Source organism: Sander lucioperca, chromosome 13 (assembly GCF_008315115.2).
Source record: "Sander lucioperca isolate FBNREF2018 chromosome 13, SLUC_FBN_1.2, whole genome shotgun sequence".
NCBI lineage: Eukaryota > Metazoa > Chordata > Actinopteri > Perciformes > Percidae > Sander > Sander lucioperca.
Window position 1 is genome coordinate 14,985,137 of NC_050185.1, and position 19,414 is coordinate 15,004,550.

General features: G+C 38.9%; 1 protein-coding gene across 5 annotated transcripts in view; it reads right to left on the reverse strand.

The window, feature by feature from the left end:
- LOC116066172 (MAM domain-containing glycosylphosphatidylinositol anchor protein 2) overlaps positions 1-19,414 on the reverse strand; it is a 182,270-nt gene that overhangs the window by 25,367 nt on the left and 137,489 nt on the right. For all 5 annotated transcript variants that reach the window (XM_036008975.1, XM_036008976.1, XM_031322067.2 and 2 more), the window contains 2 exons: positions 12,106-12,254; positions 4,996-5,173 (listed from right to left, as the gene is read on the reverse strand). In XM_036008975.1, the coding sequence (XP_035864868.1) occupies positions 4,996-5,173; positions 12,106-12,254 (327 nt within the window). The remainder of the gene's footprint in view (positions 1-4,995; positions 5,174-12,105; positions 12,255-19,414) is intronic.

Below are 19,414 nucleotides of genomic sequence, written 5' to 3' on the forward strand. Positions count from 1 at the left end.
TATCATGTTTAGAGGGTCTGGGAGGGTGCCATGCCATTCTGAGAAAAGCCCTTTGATGGCTTCACAGCTCCAACCATCAGTTGGAATAATAACAGCCTGGGCAAATGTAATTCAGCAATCTTCCCCTCATGTCTCCAAGACAGAAATAACACGAGCGACATCACACTATCGTGTCCTTCGATCAAACTGTTGTTGCTCCACTAAGAGAGGATGTAATTGTTCTGCACTGGTCCTGCAGTAACCTGCAGTCCTGCACACATACCCAGAGACCCACACAAACACAGCCATGTACAATAAGCTCCTGTGTGTTGTCCTACTCTCGCATCAGTGTGAGTATGACACATTGATACATGCAAGTGAACCCTTAATGGACTTCCACATGGATGAGCTTTGCTGTGGTTTAAATAGTAAGTCGATGATTGAAGCTCACCTGGCAGAGAGTGGCCTATATACAGAGGCTAAGTCCTCGATGCAGCAGCCGCGGGTTTAGTTCTGACCTGTGGCCCTTTGCGGCATGTCATTCCCCCTCTCTCTCCCTTTTCATGTCTAAGCTTTCCTGTCAAAAATAAAGGCCTAAAAATGCCAAAAACAATAATCTTAAAACAAAAAAAAATCTATGTAGAGAACAGCAAAGGACCCTTGGTAAATATGCTAAAAAGAAAAAAGAAGATAATGAAAACATAACTAGTCGAAACCGTGAGAGGTGCGCCATATGACTTTTTAATATTGGCATATCTTTTATTTAATAAAGGGGTGTTAAATCATTAATTATATTATCGATAGTGACCAGACAGCAGCTGCACTGTCTTTTGCAAACTACTATGCCTTCACAAGTGGTTTTATGTTGCTGCAAAGTATTTCTCAGTATTTTATCATCTTGTCATGAATACCCCTATAGTGAAAACACCCTGCAGTAACACAATATTTTAAGAAATACCATCCTCAGAAACCCTATGCTGCAAGGTATTTAAAAGAAATAGAACAATTACTGAACATAAAACTTTCAAAAACTGTGATTCATTGAGTTTTCAGGTAAACAGAGTTAAGACATTGACTGAATAAAAGCTCAGAAAGGGATTACAGTGAATCACCGCTGGCCAAATAATAATAATACCCCAACACCTCAGCTATGGTAGGCGATAGGAATCATCACAAGCAGAAGATTGTATTTAATGTAAGATTTAGTAGGTTTTGACTTTAGGACAGGCATCTTACTGTATATGTCACTACGAGCTGCATAAAAATGCAGCAGTGTTTTACCGTGCCACTGTGAGGGTTGACAGGAGGCTTAAACATTAAATCCTGTGCCTTGGAGGAAACCGGAGCGAGAGAGGAGTGTTATGAGGAACAACAAACAGATGCCGAGTTTGTCACTGCAGCAAAATTTAAAAGAGCATCTTCGGAGCTTGGTGACACAACCATCCTTCATTCTACAGCTGGGGAACCTATAACTGCTTTTGTGTTTTCTTGCCAACTCACAGAAAAGCTGCTACTGTCGGCTTTATGTACATCAGAACGATCGCTTGGCCTATTGGGCAATGACGAGCAAACTCATACTTAGATTTTAGAGGCCTTATGTTAAAACTAGGACAGCAATGTTTAACGTAACAGCTAGCAAACCCGCTATGATATTTCTTTGGTTTGTTGTTTGTTTCCGTACACACACATTCTTTTTCAGGGTCATTGGAAGCGAGATACTATATACTCTAGTGAAAGGCAGGAAGCACCGTGTTCGTCATTGCAAGGCAAACACACTTAGACGGACAAACACAGAGAGACATATACTCATTGACACCTGAGGGTTATTTGGACTCCTAACCTGAATGTCTTTTTAATTTGTTGGAGGAAATCAAAGCAAACAGGGAAAATGTGCAAACTCCATTCCGCAAGAACCAGGGCTAAAGGTGATTTCACCCTCACAGCCTTCTTGCTGTGAAGCAACAGAGCTAATGAAAACCATCACAGACTGGTAATGATTGACTTTAAATGCACAGTAGTTTGTCACTTGTAAAAGTATTATGTTTATGTGTCTGATTTAACCTGGATTTAACATGCAAGATTCAAAAGTGCTGCATTTATTTTTAGCATATTCAGAAAAAAAAAAACATATGCCCCAGTTGTAAGGCAAACTATACAATAACATTTTGTACATGGTTGCCAGTGTGCAAATGTGCAGAGTGGTGCGTTGTGTGAATATTTGAGCATGAAAACATCATATAAAACCTCAGACAAACCCTTGTCCTTGTAGTAAACGTTTTATATGCCAGCTGGGTTACTCATAATAAATCGGGATACTGTGTAATGTTAACACTTTGTCCATGTTTCTGTTAAGTGCCTGTTATCTGCACAGGGTGAAAATAACAACAAAAAATAACAACAAGAACCATACAGAACTGAAAACCATGACCCTTAAACCGTGATACGAACCGAACTGTGGGTTTTGTGAACCGTACCACCCCTAATACCAATGTTGTCACTTTTCCAGCATAAACACACTTCACGCTCAAAACCTGCTGAGATTTTGTATCTAGTATGGACTGAGTTCAGACAGCGCGCTTAAGTTGGGGCTTCCATCAGCTGACTGGCATCAATTGCTTTAACCATGCTTTACAATCACTGGTTTACTCACCAGCTGCTTGGCTACCAACTGACTAGTAATGTCCATCAGATTTATCTATCATATAAATCATATTTATTCAGGTGTACAGCACAGTCATTATAACATGACACTTCTCACTTTTCATCTACTCAGTACTCGGCACTAATTACAACATTGTTTGCTCCTGCAGATCCCTCGACAGCCTCAACCTCCTGTGCTAAGCTTTTGGTGGATTCAACCAAGATATAATATTCATATATGTGTTTGTTAAGGGTTGATTCGTTCTCCCAGCAGAATCCTTGTTGCTGCTCAGATTCTTGGAGAGCTCCCTTAAACAGCAGAGCATTTTCCGCCTAATCTAACTGCATAACAAAAAATAACAATAAAATATAGATGACTCTTGTGTCTCTGGTCCACGTCTAATTACAAGCATAACTGGATTTCTCTTTCTTCCAAGAAAATATTACATTCATTTATTGATCAGAGGTAGATCAAGACCCAAATCTAACATAATGAATAATCATAACTGCATATAACATAATTTAAAAAAGCACACCCATTCATTTCAGTTCACCATAAACTTCTAAAACCTACAACTTGTTTAGAGACGCCCCACAGGTCCATGTTCCCAAGTGAGAGTGGAGAGAAAGCGATAATGGAGATGATGCTGGACTGTATTTCACAAGTCAGTCAGGAAGTCTTAAGGGACACATTCTGTGAGCAGAGTGGATTCTGCTCAGACCTGCATACGGCTGCTACAGTGATGCTATGCTGTGCGTGGGAGAACAGAGCAGCCCTAGAGTGATAATTAGTCTAGTCTCTTGTTGGGCAGCCAATTCGCACATCAGCATTGGCTGTCTCCTTCTTTTTTTCTTACTTTGTTCCTATATATCTTCTTTTTTTCCTCAGTCCCAACCATGCTGCCTCTATCTCTCCTTCTGTGCCTCTCTGTCTTAATTAGCCTCAATTATCTTGACTTCACTTTGATTGGATTCAGTTTGATTCAATTCAGTGGAATTCAATTCAAGGTTTGGCAGAGACCACACCATATGACAAACTACTCCAAAAAATAAAAGCAGAAAACATTTCTGTCTCTCTTCCCCACTTCCCCAATTCTTTGTTCACCTGACATGATGAGCTGCAGTGAAACTGAATAATTCACAACTGCAGCAGCACAACTCAGTAAGACTGAAAGCAGTCAGTGATAGGCAGAAAACAGTCAGATAGTTTGTTTCTGAAAATGCACATCTCAAGTACATGTGCATCTGTGCAATGGCACTGCTGGATACTAATGTAGTGTTTGTATTTCAGCCAGCGTGTTGTCCAACAGGCTGGAGAATGTACATCTGCAGGTGGCTACCAAGTGGGCCCGCCATACAGTACACATCATCTTCATGATTTCCTTCTGGTTGCTACTCTATTACTGTAGTCCTGATTTAAAACATCAACCAAATATATACCTTTTCAATGGTGAAATGAATTTTATTGCTAGGCAACAGCCTGGCCCCTTGTTAACTTCCTATCAAATGTTGTCATTCATATACACTGCAACAGGAAATCAACTTGGGGCCATGGTTTATGTTTACAACTGTGATATGGTCTATGTATAATACAATTTATATTAATATTACATATTTGAAATATAAAATCAAAAAAGCTTTTTGTTGTGTGGAAAAAATCCAAGGAGAAAAATTACATCTGGTGGCAACATAATGAAATGAACCACACAAACAAATACATTGTTTTGGGGGAAACTGAGGCAAAACATGTCTCTTCTTTGACCAGCTGTGTTTGGTCGTGTGACACAAACTACATGTTTGAGTCATCTGATGCTTTGATCTCTCATGCACAAACACAACAAGTCAGCCTACCAGAGTCCAGAATAGACCTGACTCAGGCAATAAAGGTCACAAGGAAGAGATGATTAGTCAGTTGATCTGCATTTACTGGCAAAGAAGCAAAGCAAGCTGATTTCAAGCCGTCTTCTGATGACTTAATGTGTTAGATGCAATTCAAATCATTTTAATAAGTTCACTTTTTTACTGGTTCTTCCTCATATATATCACACATACTACATCATCATCAAGATCATCGTAATGATTGGTGATACCAGACTGAACTTTTGATATCCATCAGTGTTGATGAACATGTGTCATTATGCAGCAGCACAAACTGGAGCTGGAGATAATTTAAGAGTATTTCTGAGTTAGCTGAAGGATAACATTACCAGCTGTAGCTGTAATTCCTCCACCTGTGCAACCACATGTGAATCTGGCTCTCCTGTGTCTCCCCTACCATGTTTTTCTCTCTATTTTCCAAAACTGAAAATATTAAAATACAGCAGGATTAGTAAACTGTCCTCTAAATAGACAACCATAGAGTTATACAGCACTCACCACTGTATGTGACAATCCGGACGGTGGAGTCACCCTCTCCGAAACGTGTGATGGGAGTGAGGCGAACCTCGTAGGATTCAGGCTTTATGAGCTCAGTCAGGTTGTGTGTCATGAGCTCTCCTTTGTTGATTGCTCCATCCACAGGGATCTCTTGCTCCCACCAGCGATCCAACCCCACCTGGATGGTAAAAGGAACCACAAGATTATTAAGAATCGTGCGACACTCATGTACCTACATGCACACACACACACACAGACGTTTTTATACTTTATTGACATACAAAGAGCATTTGGGACATTAACCACAGTCCGCTACTTAAGAAGCTGTCAGCTTGGGTTTGTGTCACTGATTGTATATAAAGATGGACGACATGAAAGATCTGCAAAAGTGAAGCCAAAGCATCTCGATCGCTCCCTGGTGGCTGGCTGCCCCCTCCATGTTAGTGGATGGGACATGGGCCAAACTAAAACGCTATGATTGACAGCTGTGATTGACTTGCGAGTGAGTCCAACGGGTGTATAGGCGGGACCTTAATACCGTGGCTCCAACCCTGATCACTACTGCGCAGACTCAATTTTGACGTCGCCATATAGCGCAAGATGGCAGCGCCTGTATCGGGGACATTTTTGTACAGTGGGAGGAAGTGGAGACTTAATCTTTATATTCATTCTATGGTTTGTATTCCTCAGAATTGAACTGTTTTAACTTAAATTTTACACAGAAGTATTAGAAAGTTGAGGTTCAGTCAACCAATAACATGTGGAGTGCCATGGGGAAGTGTTTTGGGCCTTCTACTGCTTATTATATGTAAGAATCAGAACACACAAATGACAATCTTAAATGAAAAATTCAGTAAAATGTAGAATTAACTTTTTAATTTAATTATTTCGAAAATAAATAAACTGTCTTCTTTATTTGGATTGAATCCTAGCAAAGCAAGCTAAATTTGACCAGTATTGTCCTACAGATTGTCCGTTTAATCTGCCAAACCCTCTATTAGAGACAGTAGACTACGATTTGGGCTAGAAAAGCTAATTTGATTGATAGAGGAAGTATAAGGCTGCTGGCTAATTCTCTTGTTTTTTGAATTGATTTGATTAGTCACTCTGTTCATGGTTGGAAGGTCTGGGAAATGCTTTTAATAATTAATTATTAACTAATTACAGATCTCTCAGTTAGTCAGTGTTGGGTTTGGACCCAAGGACATATGTTGGCAAACAGCACTTCCAAAAGCTAGGGTGAGCACCCTAGATAAGCTAGGATAAAGGTGTACAACTACAACTCAGTGAGGTACATAACATTTATGAGCATCTCAAAGACAATCTTTGTAAAGTTAGGGGAACTCATGCCCACCAGACTAGAGCTTGCAGAGGTGTCATACCAACATGGGTATCTGCTCCTTTAGGTCCTGTGCTGGCAGGAAATGGAATAAATTACCTTTGCACACTAAAAGAAATGTAACCACCGTGAATTTATATACTCTAATAAATATAAAATTTAATAATTAATACTTTCATATCAAAGTAAACTAAAATACATACAATACAAGGCTCTATAGATTATGTAGTATCACCACAAAATGAGAGCATGTAGAGTACAAAGTTTTCTCCTGGGAACATATGACACATGACAACAGCAAATATATATTCCCCCCACCATCAGTGTAGGACGTTTCCTCTTATCTGACAATTAACCTTGTCTATAGGCTTTTGTATGATCTGCCAACATTAAATACTACACAACAAAAACATCTTTTTCTCTGTAAGCTATTGACAGCCAGATGCTCATTAGCCACATTTACTTTCAAAGCAGCTTCCAGCCTCTGATTTCAAAGACTGCTATTAACAAACAGCAGGAATATTGTTATGCCATTTGCAGAGAGAAAAATCCTGATTCATTTTTCCCATTAAAGATATGCCTCAGTCTGCAATATACAGGCGTTTTGCGAGTTCAGTAATAACACCTTTGTGCTCTGTACACGATTGCCTCATCCTTTTAAAGTTTGATTTTAATCGTGTTCTACAATGTTTTGCTATACTTTTATACAGGGAGCTTGAACTGACAGGGATTTTATATCTCATCTTTGCAGAATGCAAAGCACACGAGAGAACCTGTCTTCAGGTGACTAAGCTCAGGTATCACACGTTTTTGTTTTTTTTTGCGCTTTTCATGTCTTGTGATACAATATAGCCCCTCAGAAATTCAGAGAAACAAGGTTTTTTTGCGGGATTTGCTGCGGGCAAAGATAAGAGAAGTGGGGTACATTTTATCCTTCAGAATCAGTTTAAGGGGAAGAGCTGCACAAATGAATTACAAATTACAGCTTCTGCATCACAATTAGTGACTTACATGCCCTTCTCAGTCAAAGGAAAAGACAAAGTGTGTTACCAGCAGAGAGAGATAGAGTAAATGAAAGCATGATAGCATTTGAGCAGAGTCAGTGTGTGTGTGTGTGTGTGTGTGTGTGTGTGTGTGTGAGTGAGTGAGTGAGTGAGTGAGTGAGTGAGTGAGAGAGAGAGAGAGAGAGAGAGAGAGAGAGAGAGAGAGAGAGAGAGAGAGAGAGAGAGAGAGAGAGAGAGAGAGAGAGAGAGAGAGAGAGAGAGAGAGAGCAATACCAATTAAGTAATTACTTAGAGTCTGGATGATCCACAATTATGGGGTGCAAGTTTTCACCACCATTAGTTTGCAGGTAAATATAATGTTTTGTCTGCCACTGGTAATTGCAGATGGAGCACTTATCCATACCTATCTTTTGAAAATTTTAGTACAAAAAGGCATGGCAGCTAATTGCCATAAATTACAGTGTTAGCCTGTACATCTGTGTGTGTTTGAACACTCTAAAAGAGGATGGATCATTGAACTATAAGAGTGAAAATGACCTTTTTATACAAATGGTTACTAAAAAGTGCATCTTCTGTTTCCAACTAAAGACACACAAGTGCATTCAAAATGACACATCCACACACCTTTTTTGCTGTGTCAGTGATAGGCAGTTGAAAGATTCAGAAGGTATTTGTACACAAGACACATTACATCATGTGATCACGTTAGCAGTGGTGCTAATACATATGTGTGCATTTAAACTACATTCAAACTACATATACTGATCTATTAGTCTGTGCCCACAAGCCCTTTTGCACAAGGAAACCAGTGTGTAGAACATTTAAAGCACCTTTCCTGAATAAAATGAATGTTTCTGACAAAGGGTGAATACAGGTATATTCAGATAGACAGTCTGAGTATTTGTTTTAATTTATATTAAGGCATTGAAAATTCTTTCTAGTTGAAACATAAAATACAAGTATGAACCTGAAAATGAGCATAATATAGGCTCTAAAGGAGTGGTAAGGACAAAAACAAAAGGTGACACGAAAATGACCACAACATTCCATAAATATTTCATTTCAAATGAATTTGATGTCAGATTGTAATGGGAGCACTCTGTCAATTTACTTGGAGAATTTGAACGTCTTGGGGTTTGTATCTTACCTCATTATTGTTCCCAACTTCCCACATCACATTGCTTGCTTTTGCTTTGTTTAGGTGGTTGTGTAAGGCTGCGAGCATAAATAAAAGTATTAATATATATATAGGTAGCTGTATATCAGATTTGGAGGTCTGTGTCAGATTTAAACACATTTAATTGGGAAAAAAATGTCTAATAGGAGACTGGTGTGTCTGTGTGTGTGTGTGTGTCCCAAAGCTCCAGGCAGATGGCGGCCTTAAACACTGACTCAAACTCCAAACAACAAATGGAAGCAAAAAGTTACATTTTTTCTATACCAAAAAGGAATTATATTTAAATTTGCAAATCAAATCAAACTTGAGACCTTCCTACACATGGTCTGGGAGTGTGAACAGATGCATGAGTTTTGGAATAAAACAACATCAATAATATCAGATGTGATAGGATGTCGAATTCCTACTGACCCGATTGTTTTGTTACTTAATAACGACTCTAAATTACATCTGCTTGGGAGACAGAATAAAATTTGGCTAGCCGGCTCAACCGCAACCAAGAAAATGATAGCTCAACGCTGGCTCCCCCCCACTCGCTTTTCATAAAACAGTGGTTGGTATACTTCCTAGACATAATTATGCTGGAGCTCTCTACAGCAAGGATTAACAAAGCCAAGTCATTGACTATAGACCTATGGAAAAACGCAGCAGCACAAGTATCAGTCCTAATGACCTCAACACCACAAGAATTAGAGGAGAGTGACTAGGCAAGGTGGGATTTTTATTTTCTTGTATATTGGTTTGTTTTGTTTTCCTCGAGACTGCAGAGGGTGGGGGGTGGGAGAGGGTTTTGGTTCTTGTTCGATTGCATTTGTTTGTTCTGTATGTTGTATGTTCAAAACATAAAAATAATAAAAAATGTATCATAAAAAAAACAAAAAACACACTTGAGATGTTGATTGAGAAAACATTTAACTTTTTAGACGTTTTAAATCATACACAATGTAATAATATATACACAATTATTTGATTATGGATTTTGCATCTTTGTTTTGATTCCCATTAATGTTCACTGAATCCCCGGGGCTGCGCTCAACTAATATTTCTATATACATGCCATTACCTTTTTATTCTGCAAATTCTCCCCACAGAGGCAAAGTGCCATATTGATTTCATTTGATTTGATTGCGGCAGCAGTTCACAGGGATTTTTAAGGTAACTTTAAAAAACAGCTGGATTGATCAAAGCGATAGCTGGAGCCAAAAGAAACACAGGAAGAATCAAAGTGATGGTGTATTGCTAGACGAGGGTTGATCTACTGTAGATTGCCTGCATGTAAAACGTATGGCTCCTATTGATCTGCCTGCATGCCCTGACTTGACAGATCAATTGAAAAAGACGAAAGAGAAGGAGGAGGAGGAAAAGGAAGAGACGGAAGAAGCAGTTCCAAGTTGGCAAGATGTAGGTCAAAAAAGTTATCTTATAGGGGCTCCATGAAGCCAATCAAGCATCTGGACGGCAGAGGAGGCTTTGAAGTAGCCAGCTGCATTATCAAAACAAGGCCAGATGTCACACCTTACCATTGCATCCTTGACAGGTGCGGTGATTTGTGTTTTGTGATTCTCGACAGTGAAATGCCTTTCAGCTAGAGCTTCCTTCCCATCTCCCCTCCAGCCAGACTGTCTCTCATGAGAGCACTGGACGATAACACAAAGCAATCCATTACAGAGGCATAAGGTCTACCGGTTCCAAGTATTAATTCAAAGGAGAAAATAATTCTCAGAGAATGGCAGGGGAGCTGCTGCTGGATCTATAAATAGATCGAAGTGGTGTAGTCCACGTGCTGAAGCTTTTTTACTGCACCACTCTTTCACTCAGTCTGGGGTATCTCTGTATTTATTTATTTATATAGAAAGCCTCTCCTCCTACTCATTTCTTTCTTCATCGCTCTCATTTCCTCACTGCCTTGATTTTTTTGCCTCTTTCCGTCTCCAACTCCTCCTCACCAAAAGGCATTTAAAAAAATCTCATTATTCGTCTAAATCCATACTCAAAGCAGAGACTCAATCCATCATAGAGAGTATACTGTATAGTCCCATGAAAAAGTCAGTGGATGTTCCTTACGGCAAATAATCTCTTTCATCTAAGACAATGGCAGATTGGTTGTTATGCCTGGAAGGAAGGAAATATGGTCACAAAATGTACCCTCCTGAGATATCAAGGTAAGAAGGTGGAAAGCAATTAACTTGCCCAAACACTGATTGTGTGCTAACATAGACTGGCGTAATGATGTTCTCTTTTTAATAAACAAATGCAGAAAAGGTTGAAATGATATCTGCTCTTGTACAGATACAGACATTAAAAACAAAACTGCGCAGGACCAGATGTAAATAGGAAAAGCAAATGTATATTCTTGGCAAGTTTTCAGACAAATGCCTGGCAAGCGCAGACGTGGGCTTCGCAATGCACAACATCATTTGTTACCAAACAGACCAACTGAGATAGTTGACAGAAAAATCATTGCACTACACAAACATAACTGGTTTAGAATATGTGTTCAAGCTTCAATTCCTTGAGGGTGTAGTGTGAAACAAACATGAAACTATATTATTCATTGCAAACCCAACTGTCAGGGTATGCTTGCTAATTCTGAGCAGAACTGAGATGGATTTAGCATTGCAGCATGTGCTACATTTCTTTGATGTATGCTTTTTTAAACAGACTTCTGAATAGCGGCTTAGTGCTGTAATGCAATGTAACCAAAAAATCTGCGGTGTTCATGGAGCTAATTCACCATTTAAAACTTTATGTAACTGAAGGTGGTGCCACACCTGCTGCTGCTGTAATTAAAAAAACAACAACTATAAAGACAAAGTGTTTCATACTGCCATGGTGAAACATATATATATATATATATATATATATATATAGAGAGAGAGAGAGAGAGAGAGAGAGAGAGAGAGAGAGAGAGAGAGAGAGAGAGAGAGAGAGAGAGAAAGAAAGGTACACATTGATTGCCAAAGAGAGAAAATGTAACCATGCAATCCATCAATGCTACCAGCCTGTCATCTGAGGAGTTTACTTGAGAAGCTGGGAAAACAGAAGCTATGCTTGCTCTTTCTCTCTGCGGGGTTCCCTTCCACTTCTCTGACTATGCTTCTGATGGAGAGCAAAAACAGAAGCAATTCATGGAAACCACAGAACTCGTTCAAACAACCGACCCTGACAGGTTCTTAGTCATTCTGCCCGGCCCACAGAGGCTAATTCACATCCTTAAAAACGGCAAAATAAGACAATCAATGAATCGAGGTGTAAGATTGGCACTGTCAAATTAAATACATGCAAGCTGTGCAAACACTTCTATTACATGCTTAATTGGGAATAAGAAAGGTGTTTATGGCCCCATGGCACAAAACGACTCTAATTCATCTAAGAAGGGTCAAAATGAGACTGACCAATACCAATGACTTAGCGATTATTGTACAAGGAGCCAACATTTCTGGCTTTAAAAACTGGCTGTAACAAAAGACCCCTGAGAACAGATTTCTGTGGGACTAAATAACACTTTTCACTGCAGCCAGCATTTCAATGATGCACACAACAAATCAGCAGGCATGAGGGTGAGTGCTCAGATAGACAACTTATCCTACCTGTCTGATGCCTAGTCTGTAGGCGACAATGCGGTCCACAGCGTTGGGGTTCATCTGGGTCCACTGGAGCTTGAAGCCATATACTCTGGGCCTGTTCTGCCACAGAGGGCTGTAGGTATCATAGTAGAACTCCACAGGGTAGGCCTTGCCTGGAGAGAAAGCAGATTGATAACAATACTTAATGCTTTAAAGCTCACTTAAGATAAAAAAAACAACAAAAAAAAACGTGTTCCAATACCCATACTATTTAGTATGCTAGAAAAGTATTTAGTATGGCTGTTAGAAAAATTGTGATTTTACATATTGCTGTCTTGTTAATTAAGTTTTAACTGTTTGCATGGAATGCCATATTATACTGATGGCACTCTAACAAGATACCATGGAGCCATTGACTATCTTTGTCTGGAGCCTAGTGGTACTGAACATGCACTCCCTGACCAGATAAAGGAGACTACATCGACTCTGTATTATGACTGTATTTCACTCATAAATAAGCTGATGTAGAGGGCTTCTCGTTAGTCATATTTTCTGTGCTTTGCTGTAAGCGCTGCAAATTGACTCTACTTGTAAGTAAAAACTAACTTTATGACATTTTCAGTGTTTCTGTCCATCTCTTGATAAATAATTCTTTTAACAATGACCCAATACATAGTATGTAAAATGCAGTATGCCAAAAGTACCAAGATGTCCTACTGCATCCGGTCGGATTTTATGCAAGCCAGCACGCTTTTCTGGCTATTCTGAACCACAATCCTTTGCACACCATATATGAGCAGGAGGGTCAAAGCTCAAGGTGCAATGTTATGAAGAAGTAGCATGCCCCAACTTTATACTGCATGCAACAGCACATACTTTGTAAGTGGAGCTGCTGTACATACTAAAAGTAAAAAGAAAAAGTATGCGATCTGGAACTCAGCTGTCTAGAAACCATATGTAGTGTAATTTAAGGGCACCTGCATGTCACGCGTACCTACAAAATCTCTGGACTGTATTAAAAGGCTATTCCAGCAATAGTACTTTAGCAGCAGAGGACGAGGTATCTCTACAGATTGTGACTAGATTGTGTGTCTACATGCACATGCAAACTAATTATAAAATGTAGAAAGCATGTCCTGGACATTAAATGTCTCAGAAAGCGGAACAACGTAACAAACGCCACTATCCATGGTAATGATGATACTGAAGTGTTTAAGTCGCCACAGGCAACAGTGGTCCTGTCTGGTATGAGTCGTTGCAGTGTCCCTTTATCACTGCTTAAAAACTTAACTTAAAGTATACTATGAGCAATCTATTTTGGATTATTTTGACCATGTTCAAATCCAATTGATGTCAAACTGTCAGACATTGCATGATAGAAAGATGCAAAACACACTAAGCCTTGACAATGACTGGAATTTTTTTTTAGTGGACGACTGAAAACAATAACCAAAACAAACACAAGTGCTGAGATGTTGGCGCTGTTATGAGACTCACAGCCCCATGACAGCAGTGCCAATGTCTTGCAGTACTGACAGCACTGAGCACTCCTTTGTGGATATTTCTGCCTAATGAACACACCAACACTGACACATTTGTAAAGTGAAAGGAATGGCAGATTTGAAAAAAAGGGCTTACATGTTAAGCATTCACATGATTTGTACAGTAAGTCGTTATGAATTTATTTGGTTAACAAATAGACAAATAGAAAACAGTACTTATTTTGAAAAGGTTTGAAAGGTTAGTGTAATTAGGGCATTAGTTAAATAGATGTGAATTCTAACTGTAACCATTGAAAGTTGTGAAGTTATGAGCTCTCAATTCTTTTCTTGCATCTGTATGCATTACAGGCCAGCTTTGCCCTGCTGCAGTGGTTTATGTTGCACAGTGTGCAGGCTTGGAGTGTAAATGTAAACTTGTAAATGTTTTATTGGTTAACATAGTGACACTTCTTTAAAGCCAAAAAGAACGCTGAATTAGCATGACAAAGATGTACAAAGATGAACATAGTGAAGATGAGATCCTGTACACAAGATCTCATCTTCACTATGTTCTGTTTGTTCTATTTTTATCCGCTCTATATGGTAGTCCTTGTTGCTGCTATGACCCAATTTTCCCTGAAGGATCATTACAGTTTCATCTTATGTTACATGACATAGAGTGCTTTCATGGCATTGAATCAAAGCGTGTACCAGATTGTAGTATGTCTCGTGAATCTTTATCTTCATTTATTTTGAACAATTTAAAAATAAATAAAATAATAGAAATAATAAAAATGAATACGAAAAAAAACTCAACATAGACTACTAGTTCAAAAAGGAATAGGAAGAAGCCATGGCTACCCAGTTTTTCCCATTGACAAGTGCACAAATAAGATAAACAAAACAGGCAATTTAAAAAAAAAAAATACTACTCCAATTTACGTCCTACTTTATCAAGCTATTAAGAAAGAAAGAACAAAAAACAAGCACCATTAACATTAGTGAGATTTACATTCTCCTTCCTCACTTCTGTATTTTTCTAATATATCTTTTGTACATTTTTCTTTTACAAAATTGCATTATATTTATACTTAGTTTGATTGTGTCGTCAAAACCATTCCACAAAACTAGCCCACAAATCGAAATACACATACTTTTGAGATTGGTCCGAGCATACTGCTGTTTAAAATATAATTCTCTTCTTAATGTACGTAACTACATCCAGAAGTGCGTGATGCTTTACACTCAAATTACCTCCTCACTATAAATTATTTCATACAGATGGATCCAGACTACCACAGAGATACTTACAAAGCTTTTCCTTCAATAACACAGTTTGCTTTGTTGGAATCCGCGAGGATTTATTTCTAGACAGGGATCGTGGCATGGACTGAATACGTCTTTCAAGATTTTCAGCTTTCTAGTCACAGCCTGCAAGCTGATTTCTGACAGCTGAAGTAGAAGCTGGGAGAACATTGTATTTTAATCAAGATCCAGGAACAAGCTTACAGCATGACCTTCCAGGCAAAGAATAGTAATTCACCTCAATGACACGTTGTTGTGTTTGCCCCTCTGTTATTTGGGCTGGGTTATTGAAGGATGACAATACCCAAGGCAGATGATTTGTAATCAGATGATGGAGAAGACACTGGAGCAGCCATTGTTAGCTCAAACAAAAGCAGGACTTGGATTTGATGTACCCGTGTGGAGAGGCAGCAAGTGGTTGATGTATGTCAGGCAATTGCATAAACCTGTCAAGTTAGTTTATGTCATTGATGAATTATAATAGCATTATTTTCCTTAACAGTTTTAGTTGTCTCCAGGCTCTCTACCTGTGGGCTCTTTAACAGATTCTTGAACCCCTTTGTTTCCTTTGATTTGATTCTACGTATGACACTCAGGGGAGGAAATAATAATGACTCAGGAGTTTGTTTAAGGGTTATCTGTTTGGTTTCAATTCCCTGATTACAGGAATTCAGTAGGCTAGTTGCTCTTAACTCTAAACTGGATTTGAATATTGTAAAAAAAAAAAAAAAAAAAAAAAGATGTTTTATGGAGACATTATTTAAATGACAAGAAACAAGGATAGGCCTTATCAAACCAGAATTTTAAAACGTGAAATTTTAAAGGGAAATCAATTAATTCCAATTGAATCGCCACAATAAGTCGATTTGCTTGTGGGGGCGAAGTAAATCTCCACACATTATTTATGTAGAGTTCAACTTTGTTAACTCTGACATGTAAATTTGTTGACCAATATCAAACCGTCTTGACAATGCTGATATATGAGGGAAGTGAAAGCTGGAGATTACAAAATGGTGGAAGCATATCTTATTGTGGCTTATTGTGTTGCAGGATCCATGTTTATTTTACCTTCTCTATTAGAGTATAAACTGCTCCACAAGAAAGGCATGGTTTGCAGACAGTTATGAGACAGGCATTCATGGTACAAATGTGTCCTGAGCAAAGGTATTGCTATGTTAGTAGTCTGGGTCACCGGATGTACAATGCTGGGATAAAGCCTGACATGTGCGCCTCCCCTTCCTCTATCTCTGCTCTCTATTTTGCTGCATTGGTTTTAAGAAATACAAACAAGCCAGAATTGTGTAACCAGACCGTACTCCAGCGCTGTGGAAATAGGTCTGACAACGCAAGACCATTCTGTTATTTTTCCATTACATGGTACCTGCTCGACTCGCCTCGACTCTACTCGCCTCGACTCGACACACTGTGCGTCCGTTTTCCATTGCAGATTTTAGTACCGCCTCAGCGTGGCTGGTCGTTATGCCGTATCGATGCACACACCAGCGCACAAGTATAAACATCAGGCCACTTGAGTTTGTTTTACAGTTCTGTGGAGGCTCCACGCAGAGCTTTCGCCGTAGCCTGTGTAGCCTATGTAAAAGTGGCCTGATGTTTATACTTGTGCGCTGGTGTGTGCGTGGAGCCGGCCATGTGTGTGTGTAGTTAGGCTACGGCGAAAGCTCTGCCGGAGCCTCCGCAGAACTGTAAACAAGCGGCGCCACAATAAACTACTGTGACCTAATGTACACACACAGAACGTCGAAGGTGTGTGTTGCCAGAAGACACAGTTTGTTTCAAATTAAGCTGGAGGCAGCAAAAAAAAAACAGCTGGCTAAACTGTTTAAAAATAGCGGGTTTGTTCAGGACACCCCCGTCTGTTGCTTTCACGTCACCTATTCGGCTCGCCTCAGCTCGCTTGGAACCTCGACTGGGGAGGTACTAAAAAAAGTACCTGTTAGCAGGCACCAGGTACTTTTTTTCGTAATGGAAAACCAAAAAAGGCGAGTAGAGTCGAGGCAAGTCGAGCAGGTACCATGTAATGGAAAAGCGCCATTAGTGACTGAGCTAACTAAGTTAGCAAGCTAGTTATCAAGCTTGCTAGAGCTTGCTGAGTCACTTTCTGGTGGTACCAGGCCTTAATGCTGGTGATATTCTAGATTTTTCGTAATGTCAACAAATCCCATGAAAAGAGCAAAACCAACAACTCCAACGCCCGATACAATGTTCATTAAAATGAACACTGGCACTGTAGGTCGTTTGGAATCGATCCCACATACACAACCGTGACGCCATATATACTCACTAATGCACCAAAAATGTATTAATCCACAGCTGAAGATATTCCCACAATTGCACAATTTTTACATTTACAAAAAAAGGAGTTTACTTTGAGAATTTAAGTGATCTGTGTCTTTAACAGGAACGAATAAGCTTGAGGCTGAGTGCCACAGGCAGTGTATCAAAGTCTTTGGTCTTTCCATGGGATATGTTGACACAAAGAGTAACGCCAGCCTTATCCTTTAAGGATAATTCATATAACGTTAGAAGAAGACAATCACTGCTAGGGGAATCTGACTGAGTGTGCACTCAGCTGTATAATCATGCAACATTAGCTGTAACTGATGGGAAATGCCAAACGCAGGCACTATGTGCACTAATGTATGTCTTCAGATGAAAACTATATCACGACAAGGGAAACAATATAATGCAAACACTGTTGGAAAGTTACGCAGACAGAAGAACACATAATCCATAACACACTGGCACATTTCATAATTTACCTGATTGCATTGTACTCAAGTTAAGTTCTAAAAGCATGCTCTTCAGATATAATCATTAAAATGAAAACAAATCAAAAGCGGTGAGGGGCCTTTGTAGGAGGAAAAAAAAACAAAATTAACAGTTACTTTTGGGCTCTGACTGGTTTGATCAATACTCATAATCGTCCATGATAATAAGCCAAAATCAACACTGAGGCCATTTTATTCTCCATTTTCAGAAATTAAATTACGTTAATGATGCTTTGGGCAACCTACTGCAGATCACTTAGCCTTTGCATAGGTAAAGCTATTTAAAATACAATATTGTAATCTGAGGGAAAGGAACAATCATTTAATGCAGGGCGAACCTTTCTGTTTTAGAACTGATGCTATAAAACTAATTTACTAAAAATTGCAACTAGAAAAACATGTTTCCCAATATAAAAATGCAAGGATAATTACTGTCTGCACTTCGCTTAGCAGTGTTTCTCTGTAAAGTTGCAGCTGTGTTTACAGCACACTGTACAGTAAATGTTACATAAGCCAGCCTGTCAGATACTGTCAGTTTTGTCCGTGCTGATTATACTCTATATTAAGGCTGATAAAGAAAAGAAAAGGCTGTATTTTCCAGTAGAGCAAAGGCATGTAAGGTTAATTAAAGTGACTCATATCATTGTCATTTTCATGTCTTTAAAGATTCCAAACAACAAAGACTCTGATTTAGGAATACATGTCTAAAAAGATTGTATTATTGTGATTGTGTTATACTTAATTCCTTTAGCTAAAGTGTTTTGTACTAATCTATTTCAGCAATTGGTTGTCTTTGAGAAAAATCTTTTAAAAGTACATTTCTTAGAGCACAATTACAGCAAAAGCAGAGACATTGTGATGTATTTTACTCAAATATACAATCTAATGTAATGATGGCTCTCACTCCTAATAATACTTTATGTGTGGTGAAGCATATTACCTAACCCACTTACACCGCTTGAAACAGATAACCCCTGGTGGGAGACATCAAACATAAAGCACAAAAGGCTTAATTGATTTAAAAAAAAATCCTGTTTGTAACAGCAGAATCAATACAATGATTTATAAAAGCTCAGTACAACCCTTCAGGCAAAAAGTTGACCTTGTTTGCAGATTTCTTTTTCATTCTTAAGGGTTTATGAACATGCCTTCTTCTTATGAAAGAAAACAGTGCCATATGCTGCTTTACGGTGCTGGACTGATGTGTGATGTAGGCTTGTGTGGCAGAAATGACGCTTACATATGGATGCACAGCTGGCCGAGACAAACCCAACACAACTGCATGAATAGCTAACTGACTATAGGGGAAAGACATTAGAAACATAGCACTCAGTGGTAATTGCCTGGTTGTGTCCTTTTGGGATAGAGAATAAATCTCTCTGTGGCTTTTTAAAAAAAGGAAAATAGTATTGAACTTGTAATGAGTCACATCCACCCTATTGAGCTCATTCTTCCTGAACTTCCTCTCTCCTCGCCTCCATCCACTTGAACAAAAAAAAAAAAAAAAAGCCAGAAAGATATTATCTGGGATTAAATTTTACTTGTCTTGACCCACTGTGACATCTGATTTTATCCTTCTTGGTGAGTATCTAGAGTGACTAATCTTATGAAATTGTATTAGTTTAAAAGAAACAGAATCACAAACATAGGGCAGATAAAAAAGAAATAGACAAAAAAAGCAGAGTAGATTGTGTCTGTCGTTCAAGCCTGATAGACTTTCAGTCTGATCACAGATAACATTGTTGATATGCTGGCATT